This window comes from Micropterus salmoides, unplaced genomic scaffold, assembly GCF_014851395.1.
Source record: "Micropterus salmoides isolate LMB-PRFRI ecotype aquatic unplaced genomic scaffold, ASM1485139v1 Ms_hic_scaffold_6, whole genome shotgun sequence".
Taxonomy (NCBI): domain Eukaryota; kingdom Metazoa; phylum Chordata; class Actinopteri; order Centrarchiformes; family Centrarchidae; genus Micropterus; species Micropterus salmoides.
This window is the reverse complement of record NW_024044348.1, coordinates 28992081-29011623: the sequence shown is the minus strand read 5'-3', so window position 1 is coordinate 29011623 and position 19543 is coordinate 28992081. Positions and strand designations below refer to the sequence as shown.

The 19543-nt window shown below is 39.7% G+C and overlaps 1 protein-coding gene across 2 annotated transcripts in view; it reads right to left on the bottom strand.

The window, feature by feature from the left end:
* Positions 1-2289: 2289 nt before the first annotated feature.
* Positions 2290-19543, bottom strand: part of insyn1 (inhibitory synaptic factor 1) — a 50993-nt gene continuing 33739 nt past the window's right edge. For both annotated transcript variants that reach the window (XM_038702052.1, XM_038702053.1), the window contains exon 3: positions 2290-3587. In XM_038702052.1, coding sequence (XP_038557980.1) covers positions 2766-3587 — 822 coding nt within the window. In that variant the 3' untranslated portion in view covers positions 2290-2765. The remainder of the gene's footprint in view (positions 3588-19543) is intronic.

Sequence of the window (19543 nt, the reverse complement as noted above, 5' to 3'; positions counted from 1 at the left end):
ATACATGCCCACAGCTGGTGTCAAAACACAGATGGCATGACTCACTTTGCAGCCTTCTAAAAGAGATTTTATTTAATCGTGTCTAATGGACAAGTCTGGCCAAATGACTTCCAGGGGGATGTGCGGCGTCTATTTGTATTGATATCCATTAATTGCTGTGACAGTGAAATATGAAATTAAACGTGAGGCGATGTATAATTCAGAAAATATCACTGATCTCCTCACACAATGTTCAGCCACAAAGGCAGTGAACATACAGACAAGAGACACACACATACACAAAACACACCACATCTGTTTTGTATGCAGTGGCATCACAAAGCGATCTTCCTGGTAGGCAGATGATTTGGCATCACTGTGCTCAGGTTTTCATAACCTTTGGATGCCTCCCATCCTTGTCCTACAGAGAACCGAGGACAAAGCTCTGCCCTATTAGAGATGAATAATGAGCCTGTTGGCAAAAGAGACATTGCTAATGTTTTGTCCAAATATCTCAAATCTGTCCCCAATGATAATGTATTCTGTGGCAGTGCCAAACAGCTCTATATTTGAAGGAGGTGATTTTATCGCAGATATGACTTATAAAATTTTTAGACTGGAAAAGGGAAAAAATCCCCCTCACATTGCAATGTCTGGCGGGTGTAGAGGCATCACAATAAGGACTTAGTTTGTTTTCCTGTAATTGATGTCTGGCCTGTGTGGCGGCATAGCTTTGTTTGTTTATGCTAATGGATGTGATGACCTGTTGGTCCCCAATCTAGCAGGGAAATGGCAGCCAATGCTTTGGGGAGTTAGCCATTGATCTCTCTTCAGTGCCTCTTTCTTCACAGGTACTTGGGATTAACTGAGCCAGAGCAAGGCAAAAGGAAAATGTGCATGTATATGTAGCTTCAGGCTAATTGATGCTTGCATGCTTCTACCAAACTGCCTGGAGCAAAAGTGCTCACTCTGCTTCCCTTATATCGGGCTCTTGAGGCTTGATGCTGCCTTAACGGCAAAGCTGAAATTCACCTAAGCAGTGCAATAACTGTTATACATACAGCACACAAACAAAAACAAAGAGGATGGGTGTTGAGGATGCATGTCCTTATCCAGAGCACCTAATGATCTATAGTATTGCAGTGGCCAGGAGAAGACTGGGTAGATCCCAAGCCACGATCGAAGCAGATAATGACAAACAGTCTAAAGTAATGTTGTTGTTGATTACAATATGTTGCTTTGACCAGTTGTAGATAATTTCTGCTGAGAATTTAGTAAAATGTGTTTATGATAAATTCACTTATGTTGTTGTGTGTTCATGCATATAAAGGTTAGAACATTTTGCTTTGTTCCACTGCCCACATAACTGTGAAAACCAATTCACAAAACTCCCAAAACACAGAAGCTTAAGGAGCATGTCTTTCTGCAGTACGTGAATGAATAAGAGTCTACCACCATTTCTGCCTACTGCTGAAGGTCCACATTAGGTGATCAGAGGCACAAAGGTTGGCTTCACAGGAGTCAGCGAGGATTTTCCTCTTTAAGACTGTGACATTTTACTTTTTTCTTTTCAAACTGGAAAACAACATTAGGAAAGTAAGGGTGAGGGGAGCAGGCTCACAAAAGTAGTTCCCCAGGGTACATTATTGCTCTGTAAAAAAAACACCCCAACAAATCTTTGAACAGGAGCACTCTCTTTCCACCACTCACACCCTCCTGGACGCACATTTTTGGAAATGTCAGTTATTTAGGGCCACAGTTCTAATTTTTGTTTCACTCATTGTAAGTAAATAGGTCTGACTGTGAGTTTTTGTTCACAGATCCCAGGAGAGTGGCATGCATGCTCAGCAGAGAGACCTCTCACTGAAACCTCCCTCTAACATATTGATCAGGAATGGCTATTGGCGTTAGCCCTGTGAATAAAATGCTGCTCAACTGAGTTCAATTCCCCACTGGGCAACTGAATGGAGAGACAAAACCTTTAGCACTTTTTTGTGCACTGCTATTTAGTTCCTAGGTCTAATGACGTCGCAGTGGAAATTTGGAAATGTCACTTCTGTAGACCGCACATTCTGAAATTACTTTATATATATATATACTTTATATATCACTCTTATGTTTCAGCCTCTACAGCATATCAAATTGAGATCATTTATAAAATTAAGGGCAGGTAAATAGTGTTGTTTTCTGGTTCTTCTCTCAAAGTTGTTTGTTGACATCAAAGAGAGGAAGAGGCTTGACATGTGCATCTACATACATTACCCCGCTGAAAGCAACAAACCTCTTGACATTTGAAATAACTGGAACATGAAAAAAAGACAATGTTTATACAGATTCAGAGTACAGAATGTGCAGCGTTTTGTATCCACATTGTAGGAACAAGCATTCTTTTCTTTTTTTGTGTCTTATACTATTGTACGAGGAGGGGAAAGGACCTCTTCATACTCCACTTCCAATTTTGAACCCTTAAAATGTTCTAGAATAAAAATCTCTGTCAGTGTTTTCAATGATTACACATAGGGAATCCCTTCAATTGATCCTTTTAGCATTAGAACAGGCACTAACCTTTTGGTCCACCAGTAACTTTCATCTTAAACATCTGCTTTGCTTCATTTCATCGTGTTTTCCCTGAGCCTCAGAATAACTTTAGGTAGTCAAGTGATTTCCCATATATCATTTATTTATTTAGTAATTAATTAATTTGTGTATTAATCTATGAGCTATGTATTTAATATTAAATAATGCACAGTCCTCTTCATGAGAATTATGATAAACTTAGGGCTTTCTCAGTGGTCCTTTGTTTTCTGTTTCGTTGGAATATAGGGCAGTACAGTTTGGGTGCTCTTGTCAGAGACAGTTTGTGTGCTGCTATTTCGTAACAGTTTTTTGCGGCAGCCGGGGTTTAAGAGACCTTTCCTGGGAAGTGTGTGAGCTCCCGTCATCCCCTTCACTGGCGAGGAGACATAGGAAGGGTCCAGACAGTTATGGAGGAGAGAGTGCTCGGAGGACGAACGTTTGGGGGCGACTGAGCTTGACAGGAGACTGGGTTCACTATCGCTATCTGGTGTAGCACAGCCACTCTTGTCCTCCTGTAATTCCTCTTGCTCCTCCTCCTCCTCGTCATCATCACAGCACAATGCGTGGTACAGTATTTTGTCACTGAAGCGGACTCTTTCTCTTGTTCCAGAGGTACGGGACGTCTTGTGGCTGTGCGTGGAGCTACTGGCCTCCTCGCTGGACGAATCTGGAGTAATAATGCGGGGCCCATTAGGGATGGGCAGCCCCCCATTCATCTGGGAGTAGACCGAGGCAGTGGTGGGGGGCGGGGTGGGGGTCTGCGTCTGGGTGGGGATGGTCCCACGGCCCAACTCCGGTCGTGGATCTGCTGGTTGCTCACCAGGTCTGCGGGCGGCGGCACCAGCGGCCTCCAGGTAGCTGCAGAACTCCCAGCTATCAGAAAGCACATCTGCATTGAGGAAGTCCAGCCTGAAGGCCTCTCCCAAACCTCGCTCACTGCTGGAAGTGCTGCTGGCTGTGGCCACCGTCCAGTCATCTGGCTCCAGGTCAAAGTCAAAGTCGGACGTTAGTTTATCGATCTGACCCACCACCTGCAATACAAAACGGACGGAAGAGAGATGGTGAGATAACGTATAGAAGCAAATTTAAGGCAAAAATTGATATAGAATAGAGATTTAATTCAGATCTATATATTTTGTATATATGTTGGGGTTTTTTTTGCCAAGTTAGCAGAATGGCTCTATGGGTGGGAATGTTGGTCTACTGGTCAGGTGGTCCACCGTTTTGGTGGTCGCTTTACTTTCTATACAGTGTCATCATCAGGTCTAAATATTAATTTAAACAAAAATCCTGCCATCCCATGAGCCTCAGCTGCACTTTATGTTTAGTGCTAATTAGCAAATGTCAGCATGCTAACACACTAAACTAAGACGGTGAACATGGTAAACAGTATACCTATAAAATATCAGCATGTTAACATTGTCATTGTGAGCGTATTAGAATGGCAATGTAGCATTTACTTTAAAGCACTGTTGTGCACAAGTACAGCCCCGCAGAGTCGCTAGCATGGCTGTAGACTGCAGGATTTAAAATACTTTAAATATCAGCTATAAAAACGTTTTATGAGGAACACTTTTGTTAGACCTCATGGTACACACAACGTGCATGCATGCAAGAACTGCTCCTACAAACAGATTTCTTCTTCTTCGTACAAAAAAAGTGTTTGTACATAAACATAACAATCTAAGTGGCCCAAGCCCCACCCCACAACACTATTACCAGCCATGATTTGTGTGACAGGTAACATTCAGCTTACTTTCTAGTTTGCTAAGATATAGTGTTTTTATGACATTAGCTATAGGTACAGGGGAGTTGTGAGTATTGCTGTCTGGAGCTGCTGTGCTGGCTATGGGACCGTCTCTTGCTAACCCACAACTTGGCTAACATTAGTTACATTACCAGCTGTAACATTGTTTGCTCTATACCATGGTATATGTCATGGCCTTGGATTTCCCCAGAACCGTATACCCCACCTTTAAGTGGCTTGTACGAGTGATTTAGGAATTTTCTTGTATTTTGAATTTTCTCTTAGGCACAAACACAGTTTATGAATTGTCCAGACCTGTCGTAGGAGTCATGTGCAGTTTTCTTTTTACTAATGGGCTGTATATTTCATTACAAAGTTTGAAAATCCTATATAAATCATGTTGACATGATCCTGTTAATATCTATATATTTGATAATACTATAAAATGAATAATATTAATGTAAATATGCTCATATTGCCTAACAATTTCATTATTCATTTAAATTGGCTATTGATTAAACCGTAAAATGACTTGATGATGCACTAATTGAAGGTTAATTTGTCTCTGTATATAATATGGTCAGCTAGAAGTGTAATGTTATGGATGCCTTAGCACGTCAGGCCCTTGGAAGAGAGTGACAGCGTGCTGATATATTGGCAGACAGATGAATGGTTGTTGTCACGGTTTAGATTGTGCTTCTGCAATTTCAAAGACAGACACACTAATCCAGCCCATTGCCTTAATTCCACTGCTGGATGGATCTCCACTAGCAGGACTTCAATCTTCGAACTCTTCGAAAATAAATATTTTTACTTTTGATGTCAACACTTCCTGACGTAAAAATTGCGTAGCCTTATATTTCATTATTAAGCGTTTTACAATATGAAGGCATGCTCAGTTAGCTCAGAAGGTATAAATCATGTTTACACCGGTAATTTACACAGTTATCTGAAGTGAGGAGCATTTCCTGAATGTGACATGACACACTACAGGTTTGTGGTTAGGAAGTTAAGAATACGAAAATGTCCTTGCATGAGGCCCAGTGTTATTTTGGTGAGTATCAATGAATGCAATAATAACTTTTGTTTGTTTACAAGAAAACTCTACAGGGCCCCTTTAATGTACACAGTTCATTATTCCTCATATTCTGGAACTTTTAGAAGCATTACAAATGTAAAATGCATACTGATCTTTTCACAAATATAGTACGTAAATAGATATATAGTACATAAATAATGAATGAAAAAAGTTCACAAAGGTGTGGAAGAAACTTAGCCAAAAGTACTAATTGTGAAACTCACATTATCATAAATCTCTGTGACAGTTTACCCGATACTACATTACATAACATGTCCAGATGCTTTACATCTTGCTGATTTACCCCCCACAGGCAGGTTTCAACAAAAGCTAAGATTTATTCACAGCTGCTAATATATCTGTGTTTGTCTTTACAGCTTGCCATTACACTACCTTTCATCCATAAATCCTTAATTGTTTGTTCATGTTTTTTTATTTCTGCCAAGGCCTCCTGTGGAAAGGTGTTGTAAACTAGCTTTATGCTACATCAAGACAAAATAAAATATCCACTGGAATGAGGTTGCACCATTGAAGATGTGTCACCACTCATCAAAGAGGCTTGTTCAGCTCTGAGGGAGAGAAGAAGAGGGAAGAAGTGAAGAAGCCTCTTAGATGAGTGGTGCGTCCTCCTCAGTCCAGTGGCTGATTCATTTTGCCTTGTTGTTGTACTGTAGCTACCAGGATGTATGAGATGAACCAACACAGACACATAGCTTTATGGTACAAACACTCAACCCAGTGCTTTGCATGCTTGTATATTGATGTATATCTTAATTCCAGTGCTATTGTAATGTCCATGTAAAACACAATAAACTCAGATTTTCACTTACTGCATGGAAATATATGACGTAAAAGCATTTGATTTATTGTTGCCTCAAAATTAACCTCAGTGCCTCTGTCATCAGCAGCCACAGTGTTGAGTGTTTGATGAATAGAAAGCACTTCAGCTGAAATCACACTGGTTTGCTAAAATCCAAGCCCTCTATACTTGACATTTTAGCACCTTCAATCAGCATGTTCTGCTCTCAACAACAAGCTATTGTAAAATGAAAACACTCAGCATTCACACAGCTTGTAAATGATACATTTCCCCAAACCATTCAGCAATTAAGCCCAGTGGTTTGAACTCCAAAAAGTTTTTTTTTTTTTTTATAGCATGAGGTTAGTTTGACCCATAATTGCAGCTGAATAGCAAAGAAAGTGTAGCTCAGATTTGTGGAACATGATCCTTCTCTTTCTACCACCATAATTATTTGCAGTGTTGTTCTTTCTGGCTCTTATGACTACAAATGTGCATGGATGTATTAACAACACAATGTTTTATCTCTCCATGTAGAATTAAAATCCGTGTCCATTCTCTGTCCAACTTTAAAAGAGAACTTATGAGTCTCACAATCTAAACACAATAGGGTACTGTTTTGCCCATGCCCAAAACCTCAGGTGATCTCAACTGCAAACATGAGCTTGGTGATCTTGTGCAAATATCTCAAGATGATGATTTGAATCTAACATAAATTTGCTCACTTAATCCTTGAATTAAAATAAAAAACACTGACTTATATTAGCAACCACAAATTTAAGAGAAAGAGAGTATTAGCGCGACTAAATGTTGCTGTTCTTCTTACTCCTTCATTTTATATAGCTCCTGAATCCTTTTCTCAGAGATATTTTATGCTATTAAGTCACACCACTGGCTGTATATGTCCGTATGCATGGCATTGGCTCATCTGTCAATGAGCTTCTTCACAGATCAGCCAGTTGTGGCATCGTACACCTCATGAGTACCTCTACTGTGCTCCACTATTGGCAGACTGCCCGGAGGGAATAGCGCTGTATGAATCCCCTAATCCTTGAATTACTCAACCTGTTTGCTGTGTGATTTGCTGATTTTTTACTCACGGAGTTGATAATGTAAGACGGCAAATAGCTTTGTGTACTTGATTACACAAGTTGAGCGAGAGACTTAATTTAATCAATGAGTTAAGAAATTATCTGTTAAATGTATTTCATAAGCTTGCCATGACACCAGCGCACAGTTTTGTTAGCAGTTAACGCTATGAGCAGAAAGTCATTTTAATTAAATCTCATTTTGATTTGTATGTAAACAAAGTTTAACACTGACGCACTGCTGTGACATTTTAAAGGAAAGCTACAAGGAATTGTAAGAATGACATTTCTGATTGCCTCACCTTTGTGTTGCTGTTCCTCTGCAGTGGATGATAACCCTGCTTATTTTCAGTTTATTTATTAATTAAATCCCGAGTGTTAATGGTAAGCTGTGCCAGCTTCCACTGCTGGTTAGCCTGACCCCTGCCTGCGGTATGTAGGCTAATTTAGCTTGATAAGTGTCTCAGCTGGAAGGGTTCTGCTGAATCTTTCTAGGTCACAATGCAGCACATGCTCTATGCAGCAACAATGAATACTTGTCTCTGCTTTTTCTTCCAGTCAGAGAATGTGTGATGAAGGAGCTACAGAGTGAATTGGAGGAGCAGATTGCGTTAGCACAAAGGATGAATGAGCATATCAGGAACCAGTCATTAACAATGCGCACAATGTGTTTAAAATAGAAAAAGCATTATGAAAATCTACAAGAGTCCAATATAGAAGGCAAAAGTAATTATGTGACTTTACAACAAAGCATTTTACAGAAAAACACCATCAGATCTGCACAGCAATGAAAAAAAGATACTATATAATGTCTTTTCTGAGCTTAACCTATAGTAGGTCCCATAGAGCATCTATAAAATAACAGACCACAGAAACAGAAATTCACCAAACATTACCTGAGTAAACAGAATGATTCCAATGCTCATTCCCCGTGCAATAAGCTGCTCATGTTTACTGTACCGTTATTTAATGGTGCACATGAGTCTAATCAGGCAGAATTTTTGAAAACACCTGTGTGGGTGGACAGAACACAGAGTGTTAAATTGACTGATATCATCCTGACCGTTGTTATGATAGCTTCAAACAGTGCTTGGAATGTAGGCCCACTGGTTAAATACTATTTAATAGTAAATATTGAGTATTTATGACTTCACCTTTTTTGTTTCCTTAAAATTCTGGATATGCAGCTTGAAGCTGTGATAAAGCTGCGAGGTTAGGCTGTTCACCCCCCATGAACTTTATGGCGCTACTACTCCACAAAGTTTATGATGCAGTGATGGCATATCCTTGTGACTGAAAAGACTCAATTTGCAACACAGTTAAGCAGTAATGTATAGTATAAGCGTGGATGTACGTGCTGGGGATTTGAGTTTATCTTTAGTCTTTAATTTTCTCTCAATGCATCTGCTGACAACTTTTCTTTACTCTAAATGGTGTCTAGTGGAAGCTACTAAAAACTATGATGATGAATATAACAACAAATATGATTCTGCTTGTAAATGATCAGCACACAAATTATAGCAATAAACACATGTTTTAAAGGGTTGCCCAGACTACACGAAGCACTTCTGATCTTGCAGTCCATACAGAGCAATAAGTGGTATTACAATTTTTTTTCTTCACTGCACACTATCAGCCGGCAGCCACGAGTCAACTGTGGTCACAGCACCTGATCAACACAGAGTTCAGTCATTTCAGAGCTCTCAGAGGTACTTTAAAAGAGAGGCTGCCTCTGCAGCATCAGGCAAGGGTTTATTACTGTACCTCAACACCTGTCTGAGATGATTGGGCTGGGTAATTGAGGGTCAGAGTGAAAGAGGGCACTTGGAGCCTTGTCTGTGACAGAAAGGTACAGTGATGGAAAAGACAGGCAAGGATAATCTAACACAGAGTGATGGTCAGTAATGTAAAAACCCTCCTAAGTGCCTCTTCTCCGGTGGAGAGGTGATTTGGGAAATAGATTCCGTACTGTCCACTCTCATTACAAGAGTCCTTCTCTCTGATATTCAGCTCTACCTGGTATGATGATTTATTTATTGTGAGTGGTACCTGTTTCTTTCCCCCCAAGTGAGCGCCTGTCCTCTGTTAATGCTCATTGAAAATGCACTGGGACATTAGTATTGGAATAATATGGTGTCCGAACAATAATGCTGCGATGATGTGTTGAGAGGAAACCTGCTTGACACTGTTCTTGGTCATAAAAGTTTATTAAATCAAAGAGTTCAGCATCAATTACCAGCTCTGCAGCAGCTTGGAGAGTGACCCAGCCCCATGGCCACTCTGTCTCTCTGTACATCAAACATAGCTTATATGGGATATGTTTAGGTATCTGTTAGGTACCATAGAAGGGTTTGAGTCTGCAAAGTAAAAGGTCAAACCCATAGAAGGGTACAGTACTATTTTGAGGTAACAAAACAAGGCGTTAGAGGTCAAATTCTATAGAAGGGTTCAGTCCCTACATAACCACCAATCACTGCTCTCCCCGTAGAAGGTCACTGACCCTCTGTCTTGCTGCTACAGTGCTATTTTGAACTGTTATGAGTCAAATGCATGAGTATTGGATACTACAATAACTATTCCACTCGTAATGTTGCATGCTTTGTTGAAAAATACAGACTGAGGTCAAATCAGCAAATGTGAAAACTGGGGTGTAAAATTGCCTTTAATGAGAGGAATTGTTACCACATGCTAATCAAACTGTTGATCTTTAAACAGTTGTTTAATGGGTATAACTTGTTTTGATGTGCATTGATGACTTTCTGTATGAAAATAATTTTGTTAACTGTCTAGTAAACAGCTGTAGATTGCCATTCTTTGCCAGTCTTATATACGTAAATGATGTACAAGTGCATCTTTAACATGCTTCTAATGATCTGGATATTATGATTTCCGAGTTTGTGGCATCTTACATATTCTAGTATTTATCTGCAAATATAAACAGCTTTGAAATATGGCATCTGTAGCAATGCAGTCTGTACATATGTAAAAAATACATCAGTGAGTTAGCAAAATAAATGAGACATAACACCCTCACTGGGTTCATTTGAAATGCACGCCGTATGAGTGAATTTTCTGTGGATCGCTTCATTACACTGTGTTCAAGTGGCCTCTATCCATCTGTTCCTGTGCCACCCGTTCTTCCAGGAGTCATTTCCAGAGTAGACTGAGAGAAGTTTGCAGTGCTTGTTTGTTAATTATGCAGCATCCAGTGTCTAGCATGGCTTTGCTTTATTCATGGGAAAAACTAAAATGTCTTCAGTGGAGCCATTCAAACACATCTAAGTGTTATTTCTTTCTCAACATGTCACAATAGATTTCCAGCCTGCCCCTGTGCAGCACTTCCAGCGCTGGAAGCGGTTTATGCCAGTTAGGAAATCTCAGCAATTATCACAATAGCCTTGCATGCTGGCTTTGTAAGTAATACATTCGCAAATATTGTTTTAATGCAGTTTGCTCCTGCAGTTTTTCAGTGCCTCCTTACTCTGTACCCCATGCTTATTTCCCCTCAATTTAATTCTCCTCGAGACGTGAAGAGGGGAGCATCCAAGCCGCTCACATTGTGGTGATATGGTTTATCTTATCCCCCAGAAGCTAATTTATCATCCCCGACTTACTCTGAAAGAACATATTTACTGGATTCACTAGAAAAACTGTCCGGTGACTCATAAATGTGTGCAATCTCTTCCAGACACTGTATTCACTATTGGATGAAACAGCATTTTCGTAGAATTTTGAATTTCTTGTTACATACTTATTATTACCCTGCTGTATGTGAACAACATGCAGAACGTTGCAATGTCTGCACAGCACTGTGGCCTTGAAAGGTTAGATCACATTACATGAAAGCTCAGGGCAGATTTGTGAAGTAGCAGACTTGTGCTCTGACTGACGCGCACAGACCAATGCACATGCCTGCTGTAATCTCAACAAGGTTGTATATGAAGATTGAGACAGAAGCAGAGTATTTAGACAAATGTTTAGAACATACTGAGCACATGAATGGACAGCAGTGTAATTAATTATGCTCCAGGAGATGGGAAATTGACCCGTAGATGCTTCTTTCTGCTGTGAAAACATTGAAATCCATTGAAATACCCTATGATTTCAACCTGACAATGTATAAGATAAATAACATACACTTTAATGTTCCTGTAGGGAAATAAATTTGCTCTGGGCTGGAAGATAAACAAAACATAACAAAAACACCCAGGCAACAACACACAGTAGTTTCTGTTTGCATGAAAGTGTCATAGTGTCCGTTCTTCAGACCGAGCAAACTACTAACTTACTTACAGCCACATTTCAAGCTTACAGGAAGTGAGTGTTTCATGCTAACATGTAAATACAAAGACTTTGAGTGGATTATTTCTGTAATATAGCTGCTCATTTTTACATCCACGCTTCCCAAATTGGACATCCCAAACTACAACAAATTGTGTGATCTTTAGTATCTTCAGAGGAATGCATGCTGCACTTATTGTGCCTCCTTCATCCCTTTACAGCATATGCATGTAAAAGTAACATTTACAAAATAACAGGCGTTTGCGCGTTTCAAAATTTTAGCGCACACTCTGCTACTGTGTGTTTGCTCTCATTAGCACTACAAATGGCATCCTGTTACATACTATGGGAATTACTTCTCCCTTTTATTTTATCCTTTATTTATTTTATTTTTTTTACCTTTATTTTACCAGGAAGTCTCATTGAGATCAAAAATCTCTTTTACAATATGTAAATTCTATATATTTACATGTATATTCTCAATATGTTCCTGCAGCAACTTCAGGAAGACTCATTCCTTTATGCTTAAAGCTTATAATGTGGTTATGATTCTAACAGTTGACTCTGCGGAGGTCCAGTGGGTCTGTGACAAGCCAGGGGGAGCTGATTTAGGTCAGGCCATCTTGATTGGTATGATGTGTTGCGTGGTGTTGGCACAGGGATGAAGTGTCCTTTGAAGTGTTCGCTGGAAGCATTTGGTGTAATTATCCTGTCATGAGAGGGGCTATAAACCTGAGACTTCATTAGGCACATGCCCCCTACTTTTTCATCTTTTCTCAAAAAAACTCTCATCATTATGGAAGCCTTAAAGTGCTAAACAACGCTGTGATGAGCGTAGGGCCAATACCTCCCGACAACTCACTAATCAAAAGCATCATTACAAACTTCACTGCATAATGGGCATCATTTATCCCTTTGGGACTTTAGAAGAGGTGGGCTTCTGCAGTCCTTGAGACCTGGGAAATCAACCACTTCCTTAGCCACATTTAGGTCATTAGACTGGGCAGACTCTTCCACCTTGCTGTATGGCAAATTTGGAAGGTTTATACTATTATGTAGGAGAGGTTATGGGTTGTACAATCAGTGAGGGGGAAAGATGCGAACTCTGTCTTCCAGAAACAGGGAGGCAGCAGATGCAGCATGTGTTTGGTGCTGGCAGAGAACACTGATCATTTATTGAGGTTCTCCTTCATTGATTCTATCCGTGTTGAGAGGCCTAGCGCTGGTAATGACCAGAGAAAGATGGTAGTGCCATGCTACGGGGCTCCTCAGTCTATCTGCTTGGTGGAGATAGCACACGGATTAGGGCTGAGTACTGTCAGGTCATGCTGGTCACATGCGAGGTAAAAAAAGGGGTTCATGTGAGCACATCCAGGCCACACTGACCCATTTTAATGACTCTGTGGTGTTTTTCCGTAAAAAGTCTAGTGATTGCAGTTTGTCACCACAAGGAAAGTGTGTGTGTGTGTGTGTGTGTGTGTGGTGGGTTGGAGGGTAAACATAGTTGACCTGTACTGGGAAAAATGGGGAGAATCTCTCTGGCAAGGGAGAATACACCTCTACAGGAACCGGCTCAGCGTAGTCCTGCAGTAAATCCCTCACCCTGACACTTCACACAGCTAGTTTGTCTACAGGCCAAACCAGTAAGCAGATAAGTCTACCCTGAAAAAAAATGATAAAAAGACAAAGAGAGTACAACTCAGAGCTACATGGCTATCTCATTTTGTGCTGATGACTAATAATACTTTCTGTGTCGTGTGGGAAATGTATCAAGATTTTTACTGTAGTTAACGCTTATATTGATGTTGGGAGGAAAATAATCTTAAGCACATGAAAATCACATATAAATATTTTACCTATCCCTGCACAAACTGAAATTCAAAATTCAACAGCCACATTGTACATATTCTTTAGTATTCTTTTATATCTTTGTCAATTTTATATTTTATTTATAATTCTTGACCTACAGTATCATTCCTATATTTTCTACCTACTATGTTTATTGCTATGTACCAAAATACCAAAGCAATTTGTTCTATGTGTATACTATGTGTATACCCTTAATAAAGCTAATTCTGATGGGTTACAATAACAATGCCTCACATAAATTTTACAATAGTAGTAAATCGGCTTCAAAAAAACTGCTCTAAACATGTACATTAAAATATCATTGCATAATACAAACCATTTCTGGGCTGTCATGCCTGTTTGCATGAGATGCTGTGTATAGTCAAGCAAAATGTTAAGGTTGATTTTAGGCTTCAGTGAGATTTTAAATAGCACAAATTCTAGCAGAAATGTGGTTCTCAGGCACATGTCACCCCACAAACACAAAGATTTACATTCATATCCTTATGTTAGTCTAATTTAAATCTACGGTCATGACTTCCAGCAGTCACTTGAAATACGCCTCCATTTCAACATTATTTGAAGAAGGAACATGAGAAAGATGAAGGATGGCTGGAGGTACAGGAGTGTGAGGGAGGGGAGACAGCCAGGCAAAAGACTGATTAGCAGGAAACAAATCTCCAGCCAAACTTATTTTCACATTTAACTTGCGCAGCTTTTTAGGATCTCATTGTCAGCTTTGTTTCACTTTTGTATCTATGAGGAACAGATCTATATCTTAAAATATATAAAAAAAAATATAGCCTACAATAAAACTTCTTTACAATGTCAGAGTTGATTTGCACCTCACTCACATACAGACACATTATCAGACACATACAGTCGCCCACAGCCATCAATGCCTTTATCATAAGTGAGCATGAAACTGCAAACCCCCCCATTCAGCAAAATATTTTGCAGTGTCCACTCCCTTCAGCCAACAAAACTGAGAGTTCTATTTATGGTTGTGTGAGAAATGATCCATGTCTTGAGTTACCATGCAAAAGCTACCACCTGCTCTATTTTTGTAATTAAAAAAATCCTTCTTTCCAAATCCCCATTATGCCTCCTATCACTGCCTGTCTTCCTGGGCTGGGGATAGATGATATCGCCTAATGACGTTTCTATGCGGCAGTCCTGGGTGTTATTTCACAATTCCAGGGGTGTAAATGGATTTACACACCCCCAAAAGTCTGAAATAGCACACCAAGGTGCAAAAAAACTACCCTGAAGGCTTACAGTTTTATCAGAGGAGAACATGTTTTTACTGTTTTCCATACACGATTCTGCATTTAGATCTATCAGCTCTGTTGACAGTGAATAAAAAAGGAGATGTGAATATACAGTCTGCTTGTGGATGATCAGGTATGTGGATGTGTAAAACTGGACAATTCTGCCATGCAGCATATCACTCAGATATTGCCCATGAAGGACTTTTTTCAGTAGCTGACATTACCGTCACTTATGTCAACAAATGAGTTGCTGCGAACACTTAGACACACTAGTTCTCGATGAAACGAAGGGGTTGTTTTGTTGCTCTGTGTTCCTAACAATACAGATGGTTTCTTTATTTGCATGTTGTGTCAAGTTCAGTGTCAGCTTCACACTGTCAACAGTGCACACTGTCACTGTTTGTCATCAGCAGGCAGCAACCACCAGTGCAGAAGTGTCTTAAGCTGCAGTTCTTATAGCTGCAAGGTGTTAGCTGTTGGGAAAACTGACTCTACTGAAAGAAATAGTAAAATCTTCAAAGCTCAATCAATTTAGGTTTTCAAAAGGCCTCAGCAGAGCTAAGTTTTGTACAACACACTCCTCTTACACAACAAAATAGGTTGTACATAAATGGAAGTAAAAAATGAATTTCCCAAACTGCAGGAAATGGGGTTTGAGTTCATGAAAATCTTGAGATATTGTAACTCAATGTAGAGGAAGGGCCGCTTTCATGGTTAAAACCCCAACTCTGACTGTTGGTAGGAGACCCGATGTAAGATGTGTTCACAAAGTTATGTACTTTGTCAACTATCCTCCCCAAACTCAGTCCTAAGCATTTTTGCGGTGATATGCTATGATTTCACACTACTTAAACCTTTGCTATCGAGAGAGGACAATCATCACTCCCATAACTTCAAAAGGTCACTTGTCAGGAAAACATGGGCAGGTATTTGAACAACCAATGCAGTTGGTTTCCTGGTGAGGACAGTCTCTGCATTATGGATCAAAACATTAACATGTTATAAAGTGTGCAGTGCACGTATTAATAATTTGAAGATAGCTGTTGGCAATCTACAGTAGCAGAAATACCACCATTTACACACCGTGACATGTTACCTAAACTATTCAACATATAGATCACATCTGCAGCTCTGCTCCATGTGCATCAATTTATTAGGCGATTATAAATCATGTGAGCGTGTCCCTCCTTTCATTCAAGTGTCAGCCATGAATCTGCTCTGCCTGGCTGTAAGTTTTCTGCAACTGCGTAGCATTTGCAGTTTTTCACACACAGAACTCATATACGCTTATGAAGTAAGACGTATCCATCAACAACAGAAAGAATATGTATACAAAAAAAAAAACTGTCCTTGCCTATACCAGGCAGAAAGCTTACCGACGTGCTCTGGGCTCACAGACTTGTTTTGTTATTAGTATGTATTAGCATGCTTATAGTTGATGATATTTATTAGCTGGCACCTAGTAATATATATGTGATTAGTGATCAGTAATCACTGTTAATTACTGATCATTGCACCTGCCATAAGTGATTCGCTTTTGGCTGCTTGTAGAATGGCATGGCACCATACAACACTATGGTATCACATCTAAGATTACCTCCAAGTCTAAATCTAGCCAGTTAAAGTGAGTCGCAATGAGTGTCATATTACCACATCTCCCACAATGACCACTAGCTAAAGCTATGTGCTTAGTTGAGAAATGAGCTAATGTTTTCTTTGTCTTTGTTATTTTTTATAAAACGTGTTACAGATATGATAACCATGTAACTACCAACACTGGCTATATATTTAAATAATAGATTTTAGAATACCTACACTATTATGCGATAAACGTGATGGGAATTTAAAATTTGCGTTGTGTGTGATACCGGCAGTAGACCTTGACCAAACATTTAGTTAATATAGTTAAATCACAGGTCTAAAACAGCAGATGTTTTCACCATTTTATTTGCACTGCTTTGCCTTTAAATGGACTTAAACTGTCTTTTCAGCTTTTAAGCATTAGGGCTAAGTTATCATTGCTGCTCATTGTTGTCGAGCTACAGCTTTGGAAGAAATGTCCGGACTGAGAGAGCAGCAGCTAACCCTGCTATTAATACAGGGCATGCGATCAATATGCCAGTGGCATTTCTAGGTTTCCCTGGCCTGCAGCGCTTATCTTAATGGGAGTGTGCTCCCATTTTCTTTTATTGTGTGAACCCATATATCATTACCAATATAACTGGATCTACCATACTGAAGTGAAAACATTGAGGCTCACAGAAAAAAAAACATTTATGCAATTTATTTTTATTTTAACCTTCTCTTTGCTGCTCATGGCGCTGGTGGTAGACCTCAGGCATTTATTTAAAGCTATTCATTCATTCCTCCTCAGTCTTCTTTGTCTTTGCTCTGTACTTTCAGGTTTTCCCAGTGTTCACAGCAGCATTATTCCTCATGAACCATACCATGTCAGTAGAGGATGATGTGCTGTATGGTAAGGGCTTGATTTAGAGGTAGAAACAGATCCATTGGACATATATTTTCAGTCCCATCCTTCATGCTCACCTGGAATAATGTTGAATTGATACACACTTAGTCACATGGTGCATTATTCAGCTGAAAGACTGTGGCTATGAAGAGATGCATCTGGTCAGCAGCTATGTTGAATAATTCACTGTGGCAACATTCTCAGCTCTTAGGAAGGCAACTACAACATTTTTTGTATTTAAAACAAACGTCATGCAAGCACATCGCCTCCGTCTTTCACGGAAGGTGACACTGACCTGTTATCTCCATGTCACAACAATCCCTGTGATTCTGTAATTCCCCTATTAAGTGGTTTAGTGAGTGGTTAGCCGAGAGGTTTCATCTTGCTGTTAGATAACAGGAGTGGAACCTGGCATTACTACTGTCTCAGGGTATCCACACTTTGAAGGCTTGATGTTCAATATTTATTTTTAAATGCCTCTTTTCACTCTGTTGCTGCATTAAGCAGTTACTTGTGGCCACTCTGTTAGCTTGAATAGGTCTCCTCTGACCTCTCATCAACAAAGTATTTTCGCCCTCAGGCCTGTGACTGTGACTCACTGTCTGGAGGAGTGAGCTGTTAAAACAAGCAGTCTATTTTACCTTACCCTGGTAACCGATATGCTATGCTAGGATCTCATTTACAGTGATACATTATCCCAAGGCATTATTGACTTTTTAAGTTGCACTCAACTTTAAAACAATTCCATGAATAAAAACAAAAGCGGCTATTGCCTATAGTAAATGTAAACTTCCATAGTAAATTTGTGATCCTTAAAAAACAAATTAATTAATCCTATTATTTTATTGGGTCTGTTTCTCCTGAGCATCAGATGGAAGAACAAGAGAAGCCTAAGTAGGGATGACTTCAAGAGCTAAAAACCTGGAGCTGCTCTATTAAAAAATAATTGGAGATTGAATTTGTGTTCTCATAAAATGTTTGTTTGAGCTTTTACACCCAAATTAGCTTTATCTGGTATGGTGCTAGCAGTTACGAACCAGAAAATGTGCCCATATCTCCGTGAAATCACTCTGGCTTCTGTTACTGTGTTCACAATGTCGTACTCACACTCACTCAGTGGAGCAGATCAAGGATTGCTCTCTTGATGACATAATGAGAGTCTTGACTTCTTCCAATTTTTTTTTTATCATAATAGAGTTGTTCATGTGCACATTAGGGCTGTCCCCGAATCATGGTGTTCAGAGCCGAGCAGCCACCCCACACGAAACTACTACGTTAGCCTATGTGAGTCACATGTTTTACCTGTAAGACCCACGTTTTAATGCCTTTGACATCATCTGTGTTGTGAAAACAGAGAAAGTAAAATTTACGTCATAGGTTAAGCTATAACGTCCTAGTACATCACAGAACAAAGTTGTACCAGCGTCTAGGTCAAAAATAGTTTAGTGGACTTCATTGACAGTCAGCACCGGAGGTGGGAGCTTCATAGCAGCCAACAGACACAAGTCACGCTGCCCTGCGTCACGCTGCCCTTTGTTTCCATTACCCTTCTCTGCTTCCAGCACAGTTAGTTTTGTGGTGAGGTCATTTTGAGACAAGATTTGTAAAGTGTACCATGCTGTTGCTTCTGCATTTCTTTTTGTACAGTGACACAGCAGATGAAGATATTTGACTGACAAAATGTGAGTTGTCATCAAAATCCTCAATTTTTAGGGGGCAGCCCTTGTGCACATACATATGTGCTGTATCCACACTCTACCAAGTCAAGGTGAGAACATCAAAGGTTACAGAATTACAAAGGTTATTTCTTTAGGGCGGCATTTGGTAACACAATTTAAAGGTTCATTGTGTAATACATAGGAGGATCTATTGACAGAAATGCAATATAATATCCATAACTATGTTTTCAGTGGTGTACAAAGGCCTTACATAATGAACCGTTATGTTTTTGTTACCTCAGAATGAGCCATTTATATCTACATACACCGCAGTTCCTCTTACATAGACGTCGCCATGTTGCGCCGCCATGTTTCTACAGTAGTCCAAACGGACAAACGGCGCTATAGAGCGTGTTTTGTCACTATGAAGAAGAAGAAGAAGAAGAAGAAGGAAAGTACATGGGACATAAAGAATTATACAGAACTTTGAATCGTGCAAAATCACGTATTGCATATACATATTTTGTAGACATGTTATTTGTAATATGTTTGTAAAACGGTTAGTTTGCTGTCCACGTAGAGTGAACTAGATGTCTGCATGTTGTTTATATGCTCTGAAAATGCTAATCCAGCACATCTTTGTTATAGCGTCCATATTGATTCCACATGAACACACACTGAAGTCGGAAGAACGACTACAAAGCTCGGGAAATGGGATCATCTGAGGAGCATGTGAATGCATCGTGA